General features: G+C 37.8%; 1 protein-coding gene across 1 annotated transcript; it reads left to right on the top strand.

Annotated features, from left to right (window-relative positions):
• The first annotated feature begins 518 nt into the window (after nt 1-518).
• Nucleotides 519-26,271, top strand: CWH43 (cell wall biogenesis 43 C-terminal homolog). Its single transcript, XM_058804419.1, has 16 exons — nt 519-622; nt 1,420-1,611; nt 4,645-4,765; nt 4,878-5,032; nt 6,354-6,555; nt 7,519-7,607; nt 8,881-9,135; nt 11,887-12,012; nt 14,133-14,212; nt 15,143-15,248; nt 18,463-18,598; nt 19,810-19,959; nt 22,239-22,383; nt 23,004-23,065; nt 24,115-24,270; nt 25,767-26,271. The coding sequence occupies exons 1-16, from the start codon at nt 580-582 to the stop codon at nt 25,852-25,854; spliced, it is 2,106 nt and encodes a 701-aa protein (XP_058660402.1). The 5' UTR covers nt 519-579; the 3' UTR covers nt 25,855-26,271.
• Nucleotides 26,272-27,077: the final 806 nt, after the last annotated feature.

Genomic DNA, 27,077 nt, shown 5'->3' with positions numbered 1-27,077 from the left:
GCTGGCTCGATTTAACTCATTATTTCTTCTAAAATTATCAAACATGGTTACTCAGGAATCTCAGCAAGCATGGTTACTCAGGAATCTCAGCAATCTCAAACGAAACGCATCTTTTGGTGCTTTTTGTAGACAGCACTGCTTATCAGAAGTCCTTACTCTGCTATAGAACAACATGCATTTCACAAAGGTGAGCACAGTGCTAAATCCCTGAACCACGCGTAGTCAACCATCTGTTTGTACAGGCTGCCAAGTGGGTTAGCTCCTCTTTTCCCCACACCTTGTGCTATGACAACCTTTTGCTTTTATTTTTCTTGCTGCCGTGACTGCTCAGGGTAGTAAGAAAAATACTCATGTGCGCTGCTGGCACACGAGCGGCGGGGCGAGCTGTCCCGGCCGTCCAGCGCGGCGGGCTCTGGAGATCGCGGAGAGCGCGGTGCGGCCGTGCGGGCTGCCCGCCCCCGCCGGGGACGCGGCTCCGTGAGGCGGGACGGGCGGCGGCGCCGCGCCCTGCCGAGCACTCGGGACGCGGCTCCCGGGAGAGGTTCGCAGCCCCCGCCGAGCCGGGCAGCGCCGGGGGCGATGTTCCCGCTGTGGAAGGCCGTTCTCTCGGAGAGTGTCCTGGGTAGGTGGCGGAGGTGCCGCGGCTGGGGGCGCGGGGTCGCGGCTGAGGGCGGTGGGGCTCAGCCGGGCCCGGCCGGGCAGGCATCGCGGGGCTCACCTGCGTGCGGGCGTGTCGTCCATGAACAGCTCCCTTCTGGGACGAGTAAATAGTGCTCTCATCTGAGCGTTCTTCTTCGGGTTCTTTATTCCTCTAATGCTGGATTGCTTTTTGTCTCTCGGATCAGCCAGAATTTATTGCTGCTCCGGGCCAAGTGTTTGTGCAGGTGTTGCAGAGGCGGTGCTGTGCTGTCCTGCTCAAGGCAGGGCGCCGAGCAGTGTCCTCGGCTCGGTGCATCTCCTGCAAAGGCTGGAAACTCCCAGCGCAGTGCTGCTGTGCCCGGAGAAGGCGTCTCCAGGGGAGAACAGCACACCGATTTACTAGAATAATTCCTTTGTCACCCGTCTGCCTTTGAGGAGCCCTCACACTGTGGGTGGGCTGCTTAAATAGACAGCCATCTGAACACGGATCCTTGCTGAGGTTCAGCACCTCACTGAGGTTCAAAGTACGAACCGTTGAGTGGGGGAAGAGCTAGTTTATTTTCATAATTTTATTTCCTCATAAAATGCGTTTGTTTATCTTGAAATAACAAACATTTCTTCAAAGAAGGTGGCTGTTGTTGCTTGAACTGCTTTCAAATACATTTGATTGTCTGTATATATGTGAAAGTATAAAATGGTACCTCTTAAGTAATCTCCAGGAAATCTTGTTGTTGAAAATACATGATGGGGTTTTCTTTTTTTGGCTTGTTCTTGTTTTAGGCTACATTTCTTGGTCTCTTTACCATGCACTGCCACCAATGATCTACTACTTCCCTCTTCAGACACTGGCACTCACAGGCATAGAAGTTTTTGCTGTTGCCTTCTTTTCCCCGATATTCTTGACAATTGGCCCTTTTTGGAGGTTGGCTAACAATGAGTATGTCCTAGCCTTTCTGAGACTGACTATGGTTGGTAAGTATGCACTTATAGGTTCTGTTTTGGCATCAGTGCATAAGAACACACATTTCAAATTCACTTAAAATTCAGGCAAAAAGGGACAAGAATAAGAAGTTCTCACTCTCTCCATACTCATATTTTGTTGGTTTCTTTTTTTTTTTTTCATGCTTTTTAGCTATAATCAGAGAAATATTTTCTGCAGCCATTGTATCGCATAAATGCAGAAAAATATAATTTCACTTTTATTTCTAGGAGCTTTTAATTTAGTAAGAGTGATGTCCAATAGGAAAGGTGTTTTCAGTATCACTCAAATATCAGCAGAGCAGGTGTTTTTTGAATTGTGACAATGGGTAGGGATGAGGCATTATAGAGCAGCTTGGGGCTAATTTCTATGAGTGAAACATTCTTTTTTAGTTTCTGAGGCAGTTTTTTCTTCTAAGAATGTATTTTTTAAATTAAATCTATCTATCTACATGTCTGTAGAGGGGTTATAGGTTCATCCTAAATACGAAATAACTCTTACATGGTCAGTTGCACAGGACAAAAATTTGATCTTAAACTCAGGAAATAGATGCCTCGTTTCCCATTCCACAGGCTCCTCCTTAAACCAAGATTATCTGGAATTCCTACTTCAGTTTCAGCTAACTTGTGCAAATCTTAGCTCTTGTTGATTCTTTGAAAGTTTTTTGGGGGAAGGTTTGGCAGCTACAGCCACATTCAGAAGCGAGAGTTTGCCACGCCCAATGAACTCAGAGGAGACAAAGGTCTCCATCCAGTGTAGAGGTGAAAGTGCTGCTGCAGAGTGATGTGTTTCACAAGCAGCAGATCCTAGCTCCTCATCTGTCAATATAAGATGATAGACAGATAATAACTTTCCTTATAATTTTCCTCTTTTACTGTTAGAAGACAGAGTAAGACAATCTTATTCACTTTCCCTGCATAGTTTTTAAAAAAATCATTTTTGTTCTTTATCTTTAGAAAAATACTAGAAATGAGCAGAATTTGTTGGTGTCATTGATTTTCATGAAGAATAGTCTTACCATGTTCTTTTCTTTTCCTGCTCTTCCCATTATATCCATCCTTGTTTTGTAATAAGCTTCTCAGTGAGCAGAATCTTCAGTTTCTTGCAGCAGTGCCTTGTGTGTTGCCTTCTGCAAGTTCTTCTAGTTTAGAAAGTAGGAGTGAGTATAAGCATTTAAAATTCACCTTACCTTCATTCAGATGTGACAGTAACACAAAATTTGCCACGTTTATTTAAGGTTGATCCTTCAGATCACCTTGCTATGTTTACTAGTTCACTTTACCAAAAGAGATGGAAATTACTTAGAAATGTGTAAGTTTTGTTCTGCTAAATAGAGAGCAGTGACCAGCCTATGATGGTCTTTTATGTGCTGCTGATTCTCCTGTTTCTCAATTCTTCCTGCATTTTTCCTCCTTCATACTGAGACAATTTTGTTCATTCTCTTTTTGATCTTTTTTTCTTCTCAAAAAGGCCATGGCCTTCCTCTGGGACTTGTTGAATTGTCCGGCAGAACAATCTACCCCATGCATGCTCCACCCCATTCTACTCAGTCTTCAGTTTCACAATCAAAAAATAAGAAAATTCTTCATGCTTAGTAAGACCAGAATGTTTATGGAGATGATTTTTTTTTTCTATTCTGTTTCTTTCTGCCTTTTCAGGAAGCTTTATTTTCCCTGCAACTTCTAATTTCTGTATCCTTTTGTGCTACTTGATTTTGTGTTCTGTTTGAAAACAAACAAAAAACAGCAAAGTGTCCTGTGGTAGTTCTATTTGCATCTATGTCTTCACATAAATAAGTTAAATTTGGGTGTTTGGATAGATATATTTAAGTCTTGGTTGTACTTGCCCAGCAAGTAAAGGTGTGTCTGCTCTAACTTGGCAAACCCATGCTACCTTTAATCAGGGTAGCACACATGATGAAATATTTGAAGAGGCAGGTTTAGGGATTGCCAGAACAATTTAGTGACAGAAATCTGTGTGTACTGTACATGAAACCTCTGTTGAAGTTCATGCAAGTACACCTTCACTGCACATTGATCTTGTTTATCACCTTGGCTCTAAGCTTTGCATCTTTTACTCTGAGCAGAATGAGCAGCTGAACAGTTGGAGGATTCCTAGCACGCGTTGCCAGAATCTGCAGCGCCATTTCTGACATTACTTGCTTAACTTCTCCTCAAGTTTGACTCATACTCACTTAGCCAATGGCTGGTATCATAACAGTGTTGCTGCTTCCTCTGCTGTTTGTCATTGGTCCTGGGCCAGTATTTACCACACTGACTGAAGGTATAAGAATGTATGTGGTCCATTGTCACTTGAATTGGAAACCTGTTAGCAGAATTTAAAACTGCTGGTGATGTGGGGTCACTGTGCCCTGGGAAATGGCAAAGGTATGCACATGCTCTCCTTCAGTGGCTGGGAAAGTAGTAGCTCTCAGTAATAGACTGGCACAGGCTGGTACTGACCACTTCTGAGACCAGACTTCAGAGAAAGCCTTGTGCACCCCTACTGAGGCAGTAGATTACTAATCCCTGTGCTATGTTTGGTGACTGCTCCTGTCTAATAAAGAACGTGGCTTTTGCCACAGGGTACTTACTTTTGCAAGTGCACTGCAGCAAAAGCCATATCCTTTTTAGAAAGGAACAGTCACAGTACATAAAACTTTATGGCTTTTGAATTATCTAAGTGCATGGTTAAAGAATATCTGTACATACTTAGATATCCATACATCCTCTCTATGGAATCAATCACCATAAGTAGTTAAAAAAAGGCAATCACTTGGACTGTTGGATAATTGCTTCATATAAAATTTTTCCTTGAAAATTATAACTGCTATGAAATCATGTATACCCAATTTGTATGCATATCTACATTTCTTTTGTTGGTTTAAAAATGTGTAGTGTCATGTGTTTTCAGATGAGTGGTATAGCTGCTCAAATTACAGAAAATGTTGACCTAATGCACAGGAAATCCTTACTACCCAGTCTCTATTGATCATTAAAGAAACCTCTATGTGTATTTGTTTGCAGGAAGCTTAGCATCATACCATGCACCAAATGCTTCAATTAGACTGCTCATCTTGGCTGCTGGTGTTTCTTCTTCATTGCTGGTTCAAACAGTAACATGGTGGTCAGGAAACAGTTTACAAAGGTATTTTCTTATACTGATGGAATTTAACTGATGTTTTTTTATATTAAAAGCTGTTTTCTTTTTTTGTTTAATCCCCCAAATGTCTCACTATTTCAAAAACTGATTCTTACAGGTTCATCAGGATATGGGGCTTCATGCTAGGCAAGATAATGCTCCTTGTTCTTCGTATCTGGTACACATCCCTTAATCCAGTCTGGAGCTCACAAGTTGCCAATACTGTCATATTGACAATTGGTTTCATAGCAGCAGTGGAGCAAATCCATTCAGGTAAGTATATTACAGCAAAGATGGTGGTTATGAGAAGAGCCTAAAGTATACCTAGCTATGTGTCACTGGATTTTGATTCTTTGATTTTTATCCCCAACCTCATCTGGTTTTAGACCTGCTGCATGAGCATTGCAGGTTTTAGAAGTTGTGGGGTACTTCCATCTGCCCATAATATGGCAGAACTGGTATCACAATTCATACAAGTGGTAGTAAGTTGGTGCCAGAACTGCCTCTTTTTCCCTATTGCAGTGCCAACAATGTGACAGTAACACAAACAAAGGCATAAGATAGACCAATAAAATCAGAATGAGTTATTGTCTTTCCAGCATGAAACATTTCTGGTGTTTTTGTTATTTTGTTAATTCAGTTTGCACTTTGAGTTTCTCTGCCAGTGCATATCTTTTAACAGAGAAAGGGAGACACAGTTGGGGAACAGCTGATATGTGAAAATAAACAGAAAGAATTGGAGGAGTGGACAAGTTGTCCCAGTTACACTTTGCCCAAGCTCTTGGAGTGTTTGCACAGAGTACACAGTAGTGGGGGCTGGCATAGGCTAAATTGTGGAGGTGGCATTGCCAATGAAGACAGCAAGGTTGGGTTGGTTAGTTAAGGCAGCTCATGTTAAATCCTCAGAATATCCTTCCTTCTCAGTATAACCTTAAAGAATTAATTGAAAGATAAAACCTTATCTATGTGTAAGTGGGTATAAATTAGCATCATGCATATTGTCTGTAATCTAGCATTACACAATCTAAATTAAGCCTGAGCTTTCATCAGAATTTAGAAAGGGAATCTGCTGCAGCAGATTAGGAAGGAAATCTGTCTTGTTTGTGGGTGACAAAATGATATGTCTATGCAAGGTGCTGCTTTCTCCTTAGATAAGAGTGGTTCTAAAGCACATGGAAAAAAGAAGGAAGGGAGTTTATTTCTGGCTTATTTGGAAGTGTCAGGTTTTGTTCTTATCAGAGTTTCGGGTTTCAGAGAACAGAGGCCTCTGAACAAATTATAATAACTTTTCTGCTGATTTTCAAAGCCAATTTAAACATTTAAAATTTCTTATGGAAAATAATCAGATGGGCAGGTTGGCATTTTTGAACACTTAGGGTGAATATATTTTCTTGACAGATCTCGGGTTGTTAGTAAAGAATTTTTTTTTTTTGGTATTATCAGTTTCTGATAACACAATCCTAATCATATAAATTAGCTTTTGTGTATGTAATTTATTCTAATAAATTTGTGATTTTGGCTGTTTCTTTTTCTTAGTAACTCTTGCTAATAGGATTTGACAGTTTGCTTAGCTGTATTTCTATTCTTATTCTAGGTGGAGACAAGAGGAAACAAGAAACTAACAAAACTGGTAAAGTGATTAGAGAGACTGCTTCCCACCCTCATTGGTTTTTATCAGGGATTGCTTTTGGCAGCCTCATGTTCCTCACTCTGTGGATATTTGGGGAGGTTTCCCTGATTTCCAGATGGGCAGTAAGTGGACATCCACATACAGGTCCAGATCCTAATCCATATGGGTAAGTGCATGATGATGATGATGATGATGATGATGATGATTACAAAATTGTAATGAAAATCCAGTGCTGTAGTGGGTGACAAATTAAAACTCAACCTGATGATGGTATAAGACAAAAAATAGTGGGTACAAGGTACTTCACACAGAGGATTCATTCTTCCTTTGAGATACTGCTGAGCATTTTGTCCAGACCTGAAAATTTTCTGATACAGAATTATTTTTATTTCAGCACTAAAATCTTGGTTTGCCATATTTCAAAACAATTTTTAGATTAGGACTGAGGTTCAAGGACTTATGAATGCAGTGCATCTATACTATGCAGCAAATTAGTCTAGCAGTTGGCTTCAGAGAGGAGATGATCAGAGACACATGCACAAAGTATAAATAAACTGTGTGCACTGTTAAAATATATACTTCAGTAGAAGTTTTTGTTAGTAAAAATGTAGTCTTAATGCTGTGTGTGGTTCATTCAGGTTCCAAAATCTAGAAAGAAAACAAATTTGTTATTCTGAGTAAACCACATGTGATAGCAGTTGACAGAGTTTATATTTTGGAATTGGTATACAAAAGAGATCCCCAAGACTGAGAGGAGTGTTAGATTCTTTAGGATTCCTTATTTGACATGAAAAAAATACTTCTGTTTGGGGTAGATTCTTCCCTTTTGTTTTCTCTGAGTTGTTTTTGCCTTTTGTACCAAGATTTCAGTGGACTGCTTTGCTGCTGAACATGGCTCATTTATACATCACAGTAAATTGCCATTATTTTCAACTGGATGTTTTTTACATCCAATAAAGGGAAGAAAATGTACCTGGGTGTGAGCAAAATTTAGCTTTGTTTAAAGTAAAATAATTATAATATATTACCAAGAACCCTTGTCTGTAAATCTAGAAGTGTTTTTTTTTAATATCAGGTGTTTTTCAAATCATATGAGTGCATGTTTTCTTTTTCCTTATTGTTGTGTCAGAGGTACAGTTCTGTTGGGCCTTGCTCAGGGACTGATGCTTTCATTTTGGAGCTGGTCTTCTATCATCAGTTTTGCCTTGTTTCTTATAGGTAGGTGCAAATCCTGAGCAGAATTTTTGTCTGTTACCTTATTCCCTTTACTCAAGTCCTCTGACCTGACACCACATCTCAGAAAAGGGTGGCTAATCAAAGCCTCCTTTTCTCTTGCCACTGACTGTAGTACACATATGTCACCAGCTGACTGAGGGTTACAGGCCAAATCCCCAGGCCATTGCAGAGCAGTTATTTCCTCAGAAGCCCTGTTAAGCATCTCAGTTCTGACCACCTGCATTGTGTAACAGTTGGTCTTGATGATCTTAGAGGTCTTTTCCAACCTTAGTGATTCTATGATAAGGCCACATCTAGGGTTAGGGGTTGAGAGGACACAAGCCTCTCAACTCCACAGGAGGCAAAATAACTTGTAATTTAACAAGCAGTCTACCTGGAGACAAGCTTGCCTCCTGTATCTTTACTTGCCAAGTTCTGCAGTCAGTAAAATTGTATGAACAGGCAGGTTTTAGTGTTAAGAAATGTGTGTGCAGATTGTAATGTAAGGATGAACTTTTGATTTTTGATACACACACATTTCTTATTTAAAATAGGCATAGAAAGGTTCTTTAGTTGATTCAAGCACTGCATTCTAAAATGCTCAGAACTTTGATGTATTAAAGTTAAATATTAAAAGTGTTTCTATACATTTGCTTTCATGGTGTGACAGTAAATATTCATATCTACAATAATGTTTTAAAATGAAGTCATCCCGTCATAGAGAGGTTCTGTGGTTGCTAGTGTTCTGTTTAGAGTCAAATCCCCAAATCAAAGATAGCATGGTAAGTCAAGGATCTTGCAGTCAGTAAAAGATTAATAGTTGTTTTCTTGCCCATCCTGTGATTATCTACAGGGAAAGATCAGGAAATTATATGTTTTCTCTTCATAATAATCTATTTGATTATTTCTGTATTATGGTAAAAGAGATTTATAACTGACAGACCTGTTACTCTCTTAAGAGCTGCATCACTCCTCTGTTGTGCTGAAGAACTTTGTAAGAAAAAACTGTTTGGTTTTGGCTCTTGATGACATTTCTCTGCCCTTTTTGCTATACTGTTTTCAGCTGAATAGGCAATGTTTAAAAGAATGAGATATTGGGAAAAATAAAAGACTCTTTAGCTACTGAATACCTGTCCTTCTAGCGATGCAATTTCTAAGCCTAGAAAGCACAATTGTATTTCCCAGACTATTTTTTCGCTAGCCAAAATATGAAAATGAGTGTGGTGAGTAATACACCTGACTGAGACTCACTGTATTCTTTTCTATCCCTTCACAGGTTTGGCATCTTCAGCTGGTCTGCTTTACTTACACACCTGGAGTGCTGCTGTTGCAGGCAACATTCTTGGGGTCTTTACCATGTGTGTGTGGCCTCAGCTAGCGGGACGCTTTGTTAGCTGTCCCCATCCTGGGAAAGCCATGAGCACAGCCATGTTTACCTACGTTCTTGAATTGTTCTTCTGTGTGTGGTGTACAGCTTATAAATTTGTACCTGGAGGAGTTTACATTAGAGAAAGCTCCCATCTTCTTCTAGGTACATTTGTGATAATGAACAAATACAAATATGCTTGCTTTAGCCTCAGACAGGCACGTGAAATGTATCTAGTGTATAAAGAGTCTTTTCAAATGCTTGGTTACTGTTAAATTACTTACTGTGGTAAGAATTTCAGTGCAAAAATTAATGAGACATGCAAAAATTAATGAGACATGCAAAAAATATTCTACTTGTTTCTTTTCTGTTAGAAATAGTCTAAATGTGGACAGGAAATGGAATTCAGTTAAGGGAAAATGGCAAAGTGGAAAAATGTCTGATAAGTAAAGTAGGCAGTGGAGGAAGAGATCTGTTATCCAGTCACCTTAAAAATATGGCTGCAATCCAGGGTGTGAATGCACAAATATGCTGGTTACCTAAGGTAGCAGTGCCTCAGGTAACAGTGTAGCTACTGGGACTGTAATGTAGTTCAGTGCATTATTTAGTCCTGCTCTGCAGAGCAAAGTGCAGCATCCTACTCATCTAGCTAGTCTACGCTGGAGACCTGAGCTTCTTTCTCCTGTGGCTCTACCTTATGTTTTGTGGACACACCAGCATGTTTGGGGGAGTTCAGATGAGCCTGTAGCATCAGAAACACGAGAACAGGACAGGCAGAAAAGAAGCTGTCAGGTAGCTGCAAATCAGGAAAAACTGAGTTGAGCAAATATATGGGCTTTAGCAAAATGATGACTTGATGAGGGTGGAGAGGTGGAAAGGAAACTAACCCTTTCTGGTTTTGTCTCCAGAAATATTTTTGCAATATGTACTAACATGTTTCAATGGCATATTTCACTGACTATATTTAACAATGCCAAACATGATCTTGGGCTCATTGTGTTTTTTAAAATGTGACGCATTAGTATATTTTATTTGGAAAGGATTAATGAATGCTGGGTTTAACTTGTTGCTCCAAAGGTTTCAGATTTCATAAATGTCATTGCAACTATTTTGTGTCACTCCAGTTTCTTACTCTTCAGGTGTGTTTCTTATATTACAGCATTCACATGAGGGATTTAAGTTCATTATATTTTAAGATAATTTAATTCCATTATTGCATGACTTTCTTTGTTCTGAAAGCACTCTGAGGAGTCTTTAGAAACAGATATCCTAGGTAATTAATTTTTTTTTTTGAAGTTATATGAAGAAAGCATGTGGTAGAGGAGTGTCAAATGCTTTCTTGAGTAATGCTTTCACAAAAGAAATACTTTTATTCAAAATTCCTCTCTGTTACTTCCTTTGAAATGCACTCTTGTGATTAATTTACCTGGTGTGATCACTGAATGGTAACAGAGAGATGGCCCTAATTTTCTCTTTGGAAAAGAACACTGTAAATGGAACACAGCTGATGGCACTGCATGAATTTAACTTCCATCTGGGAATGCATTTTCTATCTTTTTTATGCCATCCCATAGCTTATCAAAGATTGTACCATGAGACTAGGTATTTGTTGCTGTGCTTTTACTCTTAGAGCTTGGCTTTCTGGCAAACTGCTCATTTTCTTCTGGTTTCTTCCAGGTGCAAGTGCTATTTCTTGCTTTCTTCTCCTGTCCAATATCCTGCCTTTCTCTTGCTGCAGTTTGGGTAGGGAACTGCACCACGAAAAGTGACAATGAAAGTAAGATCATTAAATTAAAAACTTCTGTGCTGCTTCACTATGATGTGATATAATGCTGAGGGGTCAGATTCCTGATCTCTGTCAACTTTATGGCTGTGAATCAATCACCCTTTGAGAAAGGTTTTATGTGTTCCCCTTTGTTGTGCAGACCCAGTGTCCTGGTTTCCAAACTTTCACTACAGCTAATGTAACAAGTAAGGGAAATAAAAAATTACTGAGTAACAGTTAGCTATTACTCTGAAGTAAAATATGGCTTCTATAATTAATTAACTATGCCACAAAGATATTAAGGGCATATATCTTCTCCAGCAGAGCTCTTATCCAGCTCACTATCCTCCCATGTTTTTTTTGAAAGTAATTGGATTCTTTATCTCATTAGGGATTGGAAAAGACCTTGTACTATTAGTCTGAGGTACTTATTGAAAAGATACTATCCCCACCCATTGCATCAGTTAGTGCACTGAAGTTGCTTACTAGTTTTTAAAATGTATCTGTAGGTGTGTTTAGTTTTCTGCTCCTAAAAAGCAGAACTATTTCTGTTGGCTCTGGAGTTCCAGAATACAAGGTGCTGCCATGTTAAATGGACTGCAGCAGTCTCCTTACCCTGTTTTATAACAAAGTGTTATTGGCAATTGCTTTGGTAGTTCTCATATGAAAAGTGTGTTAATTTTATCTTGGTGACAGAGCAGTTCATTGTCAAAGATAATAGGTATGTGCAATCATCAATGTACTTTTTTTCATCAAGCTGTTATTTTAAGGTTCTATAATATGTAGGAGTACCTCAGTTGTTTTTGTCAGGTTGATTCCAGTAAACTTTGAAAACAGTGGGCTCAGGTGAGAGTTGTAGCCATCAATATGGCCTGGAAGGATTTTAGCATATTTTATCAGTCATGTGTTAGCTTTTATGACATAATACCCTGTAACTGCACTGCAAATCACTCTGCTTGAGAGTGTTGCCAATAAATCTCATAGTTCCTGCATTGTCTTATTAGCTATGGCATTTATGTGCATTTTGCTTTGAATCTTCTTTGTTGTTGGAACCATAAGGTTGTTATGTTGTAACACAACAGCTGGGAGTTTACAAAAAGTGTTTATGAGCAATGTTTAATATGTTAAACTAATCACATGTATTTTTACAGGTTTTATAATGTTATGTATTGGGATAGAATTTCTAACAGGACCCAAGAAAGACCTTAGCTCTGTCTTTGAAGTGAAAAGCAACCAAAAACCATTCTTCAAAAGGAGTAAAAACTATATTAAACTATGTAAGTATAATTTTAGCTCCTTTTCTCCATGATTCTAGGAATACTGTTTGAGGAAAAAATATAACACTGTGGAGTATTTGCTCAGATGTTTTAGAAACGTTTTTTCTGGTACTAGTTTTAGAGACAGACTGGTAGTTGGTTATTTCCCCAGTTCCAGGTTAATGATGGCGTATACTACTGAAGGAGCTGACTCACTGCGATCATTACTGATAGAGGCTATTCCTCATGGATTATATTAAACAGAGACAAGAAACTGGGAAAAATCCAAAATGTGAAAGTGGATTCAGCATCATGGGGGGTTTTGTTTCAGTGGTTGAGGAGGAGGCCTCTCTGGACCTTGGGCTTTACATGGTGTGTACAGAAGCTGTGAATGGTTTCCCAGCCATGCAGTATGGCGATTTTGAGGTGGTTTGGTGTGACAGCACTGCCAGGGCTGTGTGAGCTGGCTGGCAGGGTGGTGGCACTGGCTGGCCCTGAGCTGCTCTATGTGTGGCACTGTCCTGCATGAGGAGGCTGTCCTGAAGGGCCTGCTGTGGCCAGCAGCACAGCACAGTGCTTGGGGCTAGCTGTATGTTCAGACCAGGCCTGTCCCTCAACTATGCCTAGGGATCCCAGATTTTCAGATTATATGTATGGGGTCTGCTTTTTTCCTTAGCTTTTGAAGAGAAATGAAAATCAAATGTTTGAGGTTTTATCACTTTTTGGCTTTTGAAGAATACAAATATTTTCAAACTATTTCTCTACAATCATTTAAGTGCCTGATTTGTTTTCATTGTCAGCTTACTGTTTCTAAAGAAAAATGCCTGTCAGTAGCATGAAGTTTGGTAGAGGAACAAAATGCCAGGCATGAGGGCATGGTAACCCTACAGAGACCAGGATGCTGAAGATTGCAATTCCTGCACCTTTTCTTCTGTGACTTTAGATCAAATTGCCTGCCATTTGTGTACATTTTGCTGCATTTGGAAAAAGAAGACAATAGTGCTTCACAGTTTTTCAGAGCTATTTCTGGAATCTTTATGGAGATCTTTACTCTGCATGCTCAGGAGCCAAAAGAATGTGGCCTGTGAGAGTTTGTGTGTCAGAGACAACACGAGCACCATTTCAAGTGGTTTGAATATTACCACTAAGAAACATTTCACAGAAGTAAATTAATATTTCAAAATGCTACCTGTAACAAAGCACAGCCCTTGCTCAGCTAACCTTGTAATGTTGCAACAGTGCCTCTTGTACTTCCTCATCATGCCCACACTTGTACTCTTTCTCAGCTTCCACTCCAAGCACCTTTGTGTCTTGCAGAGTATGAAATTGCTTGACATGTGCTAATATAGGCATGATGTCCTTCTTTCTGACATCTTCCATTATAAAATGTATTTAAATTTTACACAAAACCATTCCAAGAAACTTTCATTAAAATAATTTCATATATTTTTAAATATATGAAAGAATAAACTAGAGTTACTGAAATCATTGTAGATAACATATGCCACTGTGTAAATGAAATAAATGCAGAGGGCTTTAATCATCAAATTAAATAATGCTGAATGGTGAGAGCTCTTAAGTGCACACTGTGGTTATTTGTAATGCCACAGGAGCAATTAGAAAGCTCTGAACATTCTTTCTATGAAGCTGCTCTGTCTTTCCAAGAGTATGTCAAACAAATGGGCACTCTGTAAGCCTGGCAAGAGCCACATCTTTCTGACATCTAAAGACTTGCAAAGTAAACTAAATCTTATTCCACACATTGTATTAATACAAGATAAAAATTGTGTACTGCAAATGCATACTTGCACAGAGGGAGGAAAACACTGAAGGGTTTACGTGATGCTCTTACTCATGTTCTATAATGAATTCTTCAGTAGCTGTAATTTTTACATAACTATCCCAAGGATTTTGGTACATTTTATCTGCTCAGCATGTTGTGTTTTGGAGAGTGTATTTGCACATATATACACATTCTGCATGCATGCATAGATACTGCCTTGATCTGGTGCTGTCACTTAAGTGGACACATTTCTCATTCTGTGAATAGCACACCTTAGAGTAAGTGCCCTGTTTAACAGCAATATAAACATTATTTTTTTTCAAATTAAAACCATTTTTCTCTTTTTTTCTATTTCAAGTATTGTGGCTGCTTGTTGGTGTTGGCTTACTTGGATTGGGTTTACGTTATAAAACTTACCAGAAGAAGTTGGGCCAAGGGGTGAGTAGGGTGTTTGTGACAATGGTAACTTTCAAATATACAGTAAAATATGTATGTAATAGCTTAGGTGTGTTAACTGTGGCTGAAGAGATCTTTGCAACCAAGTAGTCGGAAAAACTAATGCATAAATGAAGATGCAAAAATTTAATTTATGAATTCATGTCAAATTGAAATGTCCGTGTCTTTGGAGATTTATAGTGATGCTATGAAGGAAAAATATCTTGAAAATTTGAGAGATTCATGTCTCATATGTTCAATTTGAACATTACTTTTATGAATTAGTTTATTTGAATGGTATTCAAACTGGACAATGCTGTTAGCCTCCTGATCTCCTGAAGGGAGAGTTTGAACAGATAACTTCCTGAGGTTTCTTCCAGGTGAAGGAATTCTAGGGTTCTGTACTATATCATAACTCTGAACTGAAGCTCTCTGAAAAGTTGGTTGATGTAGATTAGATTTAGACTAGGTATGGAAATTGGATGAAAATTTGAAGATTCCAATTTTCTATCTTGCAAGAAAATCGGTATTGCAAAGGTAGTAAATAACAAGATGGTTAACAGTCATGGAGTTCAGTGTTACATTCACAAATGCACACAGATTTATACGGTTGGCCTTCTTTTTTCAATTAATTCAGGTTTATCCTTATTGTGTGGCAAAATGTGGTCAGTTCCTCTTAGAAAGATGAAAAAATGCATTGTCTCTCTCCTCTTCATTTGTACAAATTCATTTGAAGTATGATGACTTTTATTCCCTTGTTAATAGCAGTTTTAGTCTTTTGTGATTCTGACAGCTTTATGAGGAAAATATATTGGGAAAAACATCTCTTCTTGTATGTCTTTTATGGCACCATGTGTCTGATGTTGTTTACTGCAAAGCTATAAAATGTAAAAATTCAAACTTTATTTTACTTTTTTCCATTTATTTTCTGAGGTTCCAAAAAGAGATTTCTCTGCTATGATCTGGCCTTTTAGATTTGGATATGACAATGAAGGATGGTCTAATTTGGAAGGATCAGCTAATTTGCTTAATCAGACAGGTAACTCGTTTTTTCCGTGCTTCATTTATATTTGGGAGGATTCATCTGAAGAGACAAGTGAAAACACCTTGGTAACTGAGGCCATTTTCACATTAACACAAGAACCTGTGTTTAGTGGTTTTCTCCTCAATTTCTGAACTTTTCCAATATAATCACTTCAGTCAAAAACCCATTTGCAGAGGTGATAATTTGTTTAATATTTTTAAAGAGATTTCTGATTAGAGGAAGTATTATATTTCTTATTTGGATTTTTCTTCTCATATTGCTGAAGAGTTACTTGTCTATAGAGAAATTCTTTGCATAAATGAAATAATATCCTTTTAGATAAAATACAATGGTATTTACAAAGGTAAATATACTTTTACATAAAATACAACGTTTTATAACTCCTATGTGTTTTTTTTTTTAATGTGAACCATTACATAATTCCTAAAGGATGTGAAATTCAAATGCCCTTAACAATGAGTACAGAGAAGAAACAGACAAGTCTGTTTCCATCACTGAACCAGTGCAATGTATACAAGAAAAGTAGTGATTGTAGCTTGGTTGTCAGGATTTCACTCTAAAGAAGAGCATCTAAACTGTTGCTCATGGGCAGGATTTTGGTTGGAAAATTAGCTATAGGAAATGAAGAATAGGATTCAAGATGAGTGCTGTTGCAGAGAGCATTGAAAGGAATTGGCCAGGAGTGCTTGTAGGTGTTACTCATTTCCTGCAGTGCCCATGAGATAGGGTAGACAGGGGACAGACAGTTTAACATCTAAAGCAGTTCAGGGAATTAGGAAATGCCCGTGCTGCCATTCCAGCATTTGTTGCTCTCTGGTCCACCACAGTATTTTCCTGAGCAGCTCAGGCTTTACAGACCCAGGCAATGAAATGTGTTCCTGTGTAACACATTGTGGCAGAGATACACAGGAGTTAGTGAAGAGTGAAGAGACTGATTTTAACCTTGTTCACTCCCTTGTCCCATGACCAAAGGTTCAGAGAGCTGGGCTATGTTGTGTATCTGGTGATATGAGAAAAGAGCCAGGACATTTAATAAATTGAAATTTGGAGCATTCTTCTACATAACTGATTCTATAGTTCATGTCTGGGTGGTTATTTAATCTTTGCATATTTATTTATGAATTTTGATGAACGCATGCATTTCTGGTACCTTTAGTTTTAATTAATGAATATTAGAAAAAGTGCTTACTTTGTTATGTCCATTGGCATTTCTTTAGGGTAATAAAATATCACTTCTAAAAGAGACAATTGGTGAATCAAAAAGGCAGCAAATTCCAAAATATAAATAATAAATCATAATTTCTAATAGGTGGAAATAGGTGGAAAAATTTTCTAATAGGTGGTATTCTGGAGTTTTATCCTACATGCATATTGTTATATAAAATACTACATTAACATTGTCAGTAAATGCATTCAGAGTTTGTCTAGAAATTCCTACAAGAAGAGTTTCTGATTTTGAGAGCCATAGAGAAAAGAGTGGCTATCTGCTTTAGGGTAGGAGTTGTCTTTAAAGGTGTGGTGGAGTGCATTCCTTGGGCTCACCTCTCTGTTGGAGTAGTGAAGATGCAACATATAATGGCTTTTGTCACTGGAATTTCTGTCTGCCCTGAAGGGATCCAACATCAGCCTTTATTAATGGTTTCAGTTACTGTTTCTGTGATCAGCATGTATGCTAATGATGTAGAAGAAAAAACCTGGGAATCCATTTAAGAACTCTGCATTCCCATTTTCTCTGCTGACAATGCTTTACACACTCCTGCATATATTTCAAAAGCAAAAAATCTTCTATGTTGCTGGATGGTCGTAATTCCTTATGGAAGGGCTGTGGATGAAATGGTGACTTGATTTGCCTTCCTGTGTAGGGGAGCACTCTAAGAGGGGCATAATTGCAGCAAGAAGGGAGCCCTTGGATCACTCGTTACTGCTGCACTTATACTGACCTGCTGCTCAAGTTGAGTCTGAATAGTTCAGCCCTCCTGTGGGCAGCTTGCAACTCCCACCTTCCTTCGGGCATGGGCAGGTGTTTCCTAGATGCCAGCTCCTCAAGGAACTGCAAGTTCTTCTGTACCCTGCAGTTAAAATGTAGAGGAACCCATCATGTTCCCCTGGCAAAACCACACCTCTGCATGCAAACAGGGAGGGACCACAGTGCTTTGAGAAAGTGAGGTGGCTGCAGGTGCTCAGCAATTCACTGGAGCTGCAAACCCTTCTGTTACTGTTGAAGTGAGGGGGAGAACGACCATCCTATAATGCATCGAACTCCGATTTATTGATCGATCAGTCACTTTAAATAACAGTGTTAATTAACTTCATGCATATTCCAAAATCCAGGTTTATGATAGGCTAACAGAGAAAACTCTAACCACTCCTTTTGTTTTACAATACCGTTGATTGTTTACACAAAATAAAACCAGTGTTCCCACTGTGATATGAACGGTTCCCAAAACTTCCATATCTGTTCCCAGGGTGCCATCTTTTCCCAGAGAGGGTGTTTCACTTGTTATGGGAAGACTGCCTGAGAACCTTATTGTTTATACAATGATGCCTGAGAGAGACTAATTGTTTATAGAAGTCAGGCTGGGAACTGCTTTGGAACTGCTTCACAGCTACCTGTTACTTTTCTCTCAATTGCATGGCTTCATGGCCTTTTTCCTCAAGCCATGCCTGAACTAAACTCCCGACATGTTACCATGCCTTGGGGCTGATGCAGGGTTGCTCTGGGCTGAATTATTATTTTGGCAACAGCATCCAGCTGTGTCTTGTACAGGACCTTTTGAAGCACAATAGGATTTGGTAGATGGAGGGAAGTGCAGGTGTGCTGTGTAATGTTTGTTCATGAAATTGAAAGCAGACTTGCTACTGTGCTGTTAATTTGTGAGTGCACAGTATCTCTAATGCTTTAGAAATGGCATGAGGTCTGCTCAGGCCAGCTGTATTCTGCAGTCTGGTGTCTCTGGTTATGCACCAGAGATGAACCATGGCCAGCAGACACTAAGTGCATCTTCATCAGAGTTTGTGTGGCCTGCAGTAGCCAAAAGTTTGGGCATGACTTTGTTGCCAGCATTGATTTGCCTTGACTGACCCCTGAAGGGCTTGTGTCCATCCCTCTGTAACCAAAATAATGACATTATGTACTTTTTTATAAGTCCCATTTATAGGTAACAGTTATAAATGTGAAATTATTTTCTTTTTTTCCCTTCCATCGTAGGAGCAGATTTTATCACTATTATAGAGAGTGATGCCTCTAAACCATTCATTGGAAACCATGATCCAACCATGTGGCTAGGAGAAAGACTGGGATTTTACACAGATTTTGGTCCAAGCACAAGAGATCACACCTGGGGGTGAGTCACCTTCACATGCACAGTGACAGTAAATAGATGTAAATATATTGCCCAATGCAAACTGCTCTAATACAGAAGCAAAGAATAGTTGGAATAGTGCTCACTATAATCACTTGTTGAAGCTTGTCCTTTAGCAACAGGCTTTGATTCATTAGCAGTACCATGCCATGTGGATGGAGTGTTCTCATTGCTAAACATGATCAGATTTTGGTGCCTGCCCCCATAAGCTGCTTTGGTTTTGGTGATGCAGAAAATGGCACCCTACCCTTTAATGTACAGATTTGGAATTTTAGCATTCCAAGTGCTGCATCTGATGCCCTTTTCATATTATTTTGTTTTGGGCTATGAGAATTTTATGTTGCAGACTTAAAAATGTGACAGCAGTTGGAAAATGTAGCCCATCAGGAGCTATGAGAAATTTTGATTTCATATAGGAGGTATGAGAATTCATATCTAGCTTGGGCTGTATAATGGGAAATGGGAATAGAAAGGTGCAAGTCTGTTTGACAGATATTTTGTGTCTAATTTTACCTTAATGCTTGACCACCTACCAGTTGCATATCTTTAAACATCTTTGTCCTCTAGAAAAATACTGGCATATAAAGTGTCTTTTTATTTTCAGGGGGATATACACATCTCTATGGCAGATAGAACTTCCTACTGATGTTGCTATGGCTATTTAACTTTTGCCATATGTGAGGGGCATTTTGTAACTTTCTTCTTCCAGACCCTGTCTATTTGAGACAGAATGGGGGAGAGAAGTCATTCTCTGAGATTTTATTAATGAAATACATTGAAAAACCTGGTGCAAAATGTCCAAACAGAAGCTGAAAAAAGAGAAATCTCTCATTTTAAAGATATATTTCTACCTACTTCTGCTTTTAATAAAATACCTTTTAATTTCTGGTAGTATAAAATTCTGGTTTTTTCTGAAATACAGATCATGAAAAGCTCAGTGAAAGAATTAATATTTATGGAAATATATTTCTCAGTGTAGGAATTAACTTGATAATATGTTTTTAGGCATGTAGTTAAGCAGTATTTTAGAAGGAAACTGTCTAGATTCAGGAAAATCCACTAGACATGGTTTGTATTCTGGTCTTACCGTTTTCTATTTCAGTGACTGTTAGATTTCTGCTCGCATTTATCTGCTTACACACCTTTGATGCTTGTGAATCACAAAATGTAACTTTTTGCCTCTCCTCATGTAGGATTATGGCACTGTCCAGGTATCCAATTGTAAAATCGACCCATCACCTCCTTCCATCTCCAGAGGGAGAGATTGCGCCTGCCATCTCCCTGACTGTCAACTTCACAGGGAAGCTGGTTGATTTTGTTGTTGCTCACTTTGGAAATGAAGAGTGTGTATTTCACTTGTTTTACATAGAGTGTACAAAGTCATGTAATGTAATTTGTGAACTTCCAGGATTCATTTTGTACTCTTTAAAATATGCTGCTCTAATACTGGTTCTAGCAGGGCACATTTGAAGAAATACTATGACAATTTAAAATTGGTTAAACTACTGGTTTAAAATTTTGAAGCATTTTTTAAGGTATCATGCAAAACTCAGCTGAACCTACTATCTGAATTACTAGGGATTTAAAGAAACAGTTCTGCAAAGTCACAACAATTTATAGGGCTACAGATGCATCTCAGTGCAAGATAGCATCCTTCTGACTTTTTGCATGTGGAATAGATGTATTACATTCCACAATGAGTGCAGAGAGGTACAGTTAGAGATAGGTACCATTAATAGAAAACTGTTTGTTTTTTTTTTTTTTTTAAAGTAACATCTGAAACCTCTAAGAAAGGACAGGGTTGAAACAACAGCAAAAATATCCTTCAGTGTCTTTCTGAGCGTATGCAAATGGAAATAGGAAGTCTGATCTCTGAATTCAGAAAAGCAATATTATACCAATAAATCAAATAAGTGATGGAAAAGAATAAGGTATATATTTCAGTTCTTGAAAACAATGTCTTGATTACCTGTGTGTAATGAATATTAATAAGAGACAGTTTTGTGAATACCCCATGTAGCTGCTATTTCTGTTATATTTGATGGGATATCTAGTATGTTTGTGGCTATGTAGTAAAATCTGGAATTTAAAAAAAAATTCTTACAATTAATGGAGCATCAAATTTATGGATAGGGTGCAGAATATTATAACACAAAGAAGCTGCTCAGAAAGCCAAAGGAATTCTCTGTATCCCATTTCCTTCCCCTGAGTAGAAACTGCACGAAACCTGCGAATGGTCTATAGATTTCCCATTTATTAAACAAATATAATTGTCAGAAATCACTCCCAATTTTAACTCTAGAACAGAATTTAATTCTGTGCCTCACACAGATGATTAGACTTGCCTGTCTGAGAAACTGTTTGTCAAAGTAGAAGAAAATAACATTGTATTATACCCTTGCAAAGAAATGAGATCAAGATGAGAGAGAAAATTTGAGGAGACACATGGGAAATGAGTGCAAATTAGACTGTGTTTTAGAGGGGAATGAGTTTGTAGCTAAATACTGCACATAACTGCTCATTTTTAATATTTTTTATTCTGCTGGTTACATTGACATAGACTATCGAATACTAGATAACTAGGGTAAGGTTGTTTTTAAATAGGATTTTTAAAATGTGGGACTATAACTATGCCTGTGCCTTTAAAAGATCCCATCTTCTGGAGAGGTGCATTCTGGAAAGAGCAGCTAGCTGAGCAGGCAACTTCATATATACCTAGGTCACACTTCTACTTAAGTGTTTGGGGGTTTTTTGTCTCCTGCCTGTGTGCTCTTTCTCCCTAGTACAGTTGCTTCAGTCAGAAGTACCACTATTTAGAAAGCATGGCTGCACTTAAATTGTCTTCTTCAGGGTTTACAGGTTCCAAAATCAGCTCTCTCTGTCAACGATTTTACTGTTAGCCCAGACTATCAAAATCTAGAAGACAACATGATTTACACAACCATTTAAAGTCATTAATATGAAGAATCATAGAAAGAGAACTGCTTTTTCATTATTTTATGACAAATCCAAGGACAGGGAATGAGATCCAATGAAGTATTTTACCAGGCTCCACTTACTTCACTATCACTTTTTGTCTTGTTGGAACTCTTGTGTAAATCTTGTTAAAAAGATGTGAAATACATGCCAAATGTAATTAAGTAGTGCTAATGGGATGATGTAACTCTAGTTACATTTCATAAATTATAGGACCCAGACTTAAAGACTTTATTTACCATGATCTATCCATAATAAAATTTTCTTAGCATGTAAGTTCTTTGTTATGCACCACATTGTGCTAGCACAGTTAAATTTTACGTGCAAGCAGAGACAAAGCCTTAGATAACCAAAACACTAACATTCACATTTCCTAGTGGTGGTATCAGTATTAAAAACAGAACAGTAATAGAAAATGTCATTCCTGGAATGGATAGAAAGAGAATGTGAATTACATCTACCATGACCATGTGGCTTTTATCAAATGTAGGGATAATTTTGAATCAATGAGCTTTTTGTGAACTTTCATACTCTCTAATATTGAGAAAGAAAAATAGTACCAGATTGATTTGTGGTTTACTATGTCATAGCACAAAGATTGTGAGCTAAAATGTGTATGTCCTAAAGTCTTTTCCATTTCTTTCAGAGAGGACTTGGACAGAAAACTCCAAGCAATAGCTGTTTCAAACCTGTTGAAGACTAGCTCTAAACAAGTTGTGTTTCTAGGATACATCACTTCAGCACCTGGATCCAGAGACTATACTGAATTAATAAAAAATGGAAATGTGCAGGTAATATAAAAATACTGCATCTTTAGAGAATATATATATATTGGAAACACTCAGCTTAGTATTTCAAATTGGTAACTATAGACAGAGAAGAAAACACATGCCCATTTTCAAATATAATCTTTAGCTACCTCATGATATCTTGCAGAGGAGGTGGAGTTACACAGTGAAAGAACAAGAGGCAATAGACAGCAGCTGCCCCAAGAGGAATGTCACTTAGAAGAAATAAAAAGTCACAGGGTTGTCAAGGATTAGAACAGGGAGTTGGTGAAGTTGTGAAACCTTCATCCTTGGGGATATTCAGAAGTTAGCTGCATAAGGCCCTGAGGAACCTGCCTGAAGTTATTTTGACCAAGGTTAGGAGTAGGAGACCTCCAGATAGCCTCTAATTCCATGATTCTTTTGTATTAAAAATGATCTCTGCATTAAGAGATACCAAGAAAGTTGTCTGATTTGTCCATGTCTAACAGTGAGTTTTTTTCTTTCTACCTTAGTACAATGTTTTAGGCAAAATATTTTTCTGCAGTGAGCTTACACTTTGGTCCTGTTACTGCTTTAAAGCCTACCCAGATGAACGCTTACCTTATTTGTTTGACTTTTTTTCTCTTTCACTACCTCTCTAGGATATTGACAGTACAGACCGGGACAGATGGTGTAGCTACATTATGTATCGTGGAGTCATAAGGTATGTTAAAGGGAATCACCTATTTGTGGCTTAAATATCTGTATGGTTATCAGTTTTATAATCTTTTGTAAGTGATTGTGGAGGAGTCTTACATCTCTAAACAATTCTTATGGGCAGTTGGATCTATCATAAAATTATGTGAAACGTTCATCTTAGGGTCACAAGAACTGCTGAATATAATTCACCTGTTCACAAGAACTCTGAATATAATTCACAAACACACTATTACAGGTTTCATCATTCTGTGTCAGAATTACATTCAGATCTACTCTTATTTGGTAGCATAAAACTACATTTTTCCAAAGCTCTAGCTTTGCATCTTCATTCTGAAATGTGAAGGCTAAGACCTAATTTGTATGTGACACAGAAGATACAAATTTTGAACTATGCTTTAGGGTTTGTTGAAGCAAAATGCTGATCTAATCCAGCCAATCTTTATGCTGGATTTAGTGGAAACTTGAACTGTGTGAACCCATATTGAGGCACTAGACTTATGCATTCCATATCTTTTAATCCCAAATTGCTTGTAAATCATTCTCTTGGTGGTCTTTGTACCGAAATGGACTTCATCTTCTTTTGAATAAACTGCAAATTCTGCAGTGTTCACAAGAAGTAAAATTGATAGCTGTCTTAACAGTATTGAGTAAAAAAGAAAAAAGGCAACTAAAAAACCTCAATTAAAACTCTATTTGCAATTTGAATTTTTCTCATTATTCATTCAATTGATGCTTGAGTTTCTTTCTTGAATATTGAAATCTTTTCAGTGAAAATTTACTCACATTCTAAAGCTGTAATTTTAAAAAAAGGTTTTTAGACATAGACATTATTTTTACTGTCAAACACATTTTTTCAGTTTTTATGCTTGTGACATGGTATTATGATCCTGTTTATGGAGCACTTTCAGTTTTTTGAAGGTGAGATTAACAGAAATGGAAAATTGTGTTGATAAGTCAAAGCATAACTCTTGGAAAAAAAAGATACATTCATTAAGAATGGGGTGAAATTGTCTTGGGTTATTTCTTCAAACTAACTCTTCTCATGTTTGACAGGCTGGGTTATGCTCGCATATCTCATGCTGGTTTAAGTGATTCAGAAGTCCAGATGGCCAAATTTAGAATCCCAGATCACGTGGATAGCTATGTTGACAATGACAGAATTGTCACTGATCCCAGCCAAGTTCCTGAGGACATCCATTTCAATCCCAGGTTAGTGTGTCTCATAGGAAATGAAGAGGATGATGTACCTGGCATCTGGTAAAAGAGAAGTCTAGGAACAAAATTATTTCTAAAGTGAGAGACACTGATCAGTCCCCAACTGAGCAGAAGGGTAGAAGTCAAGAACTTCTGATTTGTAATTCAATTTTTTTGGTTGTTTTGGCATATGCCCTGGGAAAATCAGTCTGTTGTGTCACAGCATAAATTGCAAATAATGCTCATTTCACCCAGGCAGTTTCTGAGATTGTTGATAGGGATATTTGCCAAGTGGTGTGGTGACTCATTTGATAGATGATGAAAAGTCTCCCATGTTTCTCAGCACTCTGGAAATTGGGCTCTTAATATACTGTTACTTAGAATTTCAAGAATATCAATATAAATACTTTTTGCATAAGCATTTTAAAACATACCATATAATTGGAGCAAAAATTAAAAAGAATGCCTGAGACAGTACGTTGCATGTGTCAAGAAAGAAAAAAAAGGACTAGGTTTAATGTAAAAGAGTCATTTAATTCTAAATTGCCATAATTTTCCCACTGGTATTGCATAATGAAGAGATACATGAGGAAGATATTTATTCTAGTGTCACGTATTGGTAGTGAAAGAGTCATGAAGTTAGTGATAGATGTTGCCACAAAGAGAATAATTCCCAGTAATGCCACATTTACTACTCCTATAATGCAGAGTATATTACTTTCTCATATACATCTGACAGTGGAGTGTTGTCACTTTTTGTGTACCATTCAACCACTGCTTCCTGTCTAAGCAGGGGTTTGCCCAGACTTTTCCACATGATGGAACTTGCCTACAATTAGCATTCATGTTCAGATTTTTCTCAGTTGACTTCAGCACAGAATCTTGTCCTAATTTCTTTTGTCTGCCTATAATCAGAAAATGTTTACCCTATTGGAATGTATTTAACTTTTTCTGATTAACTCTACTTCTTTAGAAACACAATGGCATTGCTCTTAAATATTATTTAGCACTGATATTTTGAATAAATACTCCATTTTACCTTTGCAAGTCTGTCTACCATAATAGTCAGTTGTCAAAACTTCCATATTAAAATTTGGCCTGAAAAATTAAAATTTTCATCATAATTTGCAAAAGCAAGATGTACAGTATTTATAACAGAGTTGACTGTTTTGATACAATGGATGTTTAAATTGTATCTCCACTAAAATCAGGAATAAAAACTTAGGACTAAAAATTTAAGTAGATAAATGCAACACTCAGCTTTTTCATCTGAAGTTCAAATTATAGACTGCCTATAGCATGAGCAGAATCAATGTAATTAATTGTCTCCAGTATACTCAAAGACCTTTAGCAGGAGAGGGTTCATAGAACCTGATGTACATTTAATAGAGTTGGGCCCTGTTTCTGAAACAAATTGCCTAGAACATTCAGAAGTAGAGCAGGGATTGTATGATTTAATTGCATGATTTAAATAATGTTGTAATAGTGTTGCTCTGTTGAATTTTTTTTAGGTTTGGATCTTATAAAGATGGACATAATTATGTGCCTATTCATCACTTTCATATGAGCACACCTAAATATTTTAAACGGACAAATTAAAGGAAGAAAATAGGATTATTATTCAGACCAACAAGAAAGGTTTGTTGCTTGAAACTGAATTGACAGCCAAAAAGACTACACTCTTTAAGGCTGAGCAACTCCCATGCTGCACAACACTGTGAATGTCTGTGTAATAGCTGGAGACTTCCTTCTTGAATGAGCTGCCATCACTGTGAGGGGGGGGAGATGCACGCATTTTGATAAACTGGTTGGCCAGATACCTGCTTTGTATGCCACAGAGCAAGGGTGGTAACCTGCTTTGGCAACAACTTCTTCAGCTTTTGTGAAGGTATCATGTATCATGACGTTTCAGAGTGCTATTGCTGCTACTGCAATAAAAAGATTGACCTAGGGCTTTTCAAAATAGGAATGGAACTAGTGTATTTTTTAATTGGGAATTATGCACTAAGTATGTGTTTGAAGTGTGCACCTTTTTGACTCAAACAGTATTTACATCTGCTGCTATTCTACATTTTATTCTTAAATGAGTTTTACAACAATTTGCAGATAATTGATGTCCATAGTGCTGGAGAAAAAGAGGTGACTTTTGTAGAGCTCATTTTATTAACTGGACATGAGACACTTCAATGCTTTTACAAAGGGAAGAGCAGAGTACCTCTGAATAATGATGGTTATGAGACACCTGCATGAACACACTGATGAAGAATTAAAAACAATCATGCTCAACATAACAAGGTTTCTGAGAAGGGAGAAAAGTTGGTGGTAACTTTTATTTAAAATGAACTGTAATAAAGGGGAAAAAGCTTTGTTTCTTTTCTAGCACTACACTTCTGTAGGACTTGAAGAGAGGTGTTGCTTTTTTGACCTAGGCAGTGAATTCCCTGTTATGCCATGCACATGTGACACAATGTAAAATGTTGTGTCTTCTCAGGGTCTCTTGGCAATGTATTTTATATTTAGCTCCTAATCCTTCAGTATATGTGCAGAGCTTCCCTTTAACAATGAGGAAGGACATCTTCAGTGCTGTCCAAAGGATGTTTTCTGCTTGTGAGAAGCATGTTAGATAATTTAAGTGACACATTCAGTTTGGAAACCACATTTGTGATGTTGGGATTTAATACTGTGTGTCTTTCCAGTCATATCTAAGCATACCATAACTAAGGGGAATAGGATATGTTGCAGGAGAGAGGATGGATTTTTTTCTCTCTCTCTAATTCTTTACCATATACTTTTAAGAAGAGCTTGAGCATACTCAATTTGAT

The sequence above is a fragment of the Ammospiza caudacuta genome, chromosome 4 (genome assembly GCF_027887145.1).
Source record: "Ammospiza caudacuta isolate bAmmCau1 chromosome 4, bAmmCau1.pri, whole genome shotgun sequence".
NCBI classification, from domain to species: Eukaryota; Metazoa; Chordata; class Aves; order Passeriformes; family Passerellidae; genus Ammospiza; species Ammospiza caudacuta.
Note: the sequence above shows the minus strand (reverse complement) of the source record. Positions and strands in the feature narration are given on the sequence as shown.

Coding starts and splice junctions, on each gene's coding strand:
- CWH43 (XM_058804419.1), top strand. CDS start 580: ATGTTCCCGCTGTGGAAGGCCGTTCTCTCGGAGAGTGTCCTGG. Junction 7,608..8,880: donor TTTTGCCTTGTTTCTTATAG/GTAGGTGCAAAT, acceptor ATCCCTTCACAG/GTTTGGCATCTTCAGCTGGT. Junction 15,249..18,462: donor TAATTTGCTTAATCAGACAG/GTAACTCGTTTT, acceptor CTTCCATCGTAG/GAGCAGATTTTATCACTATT.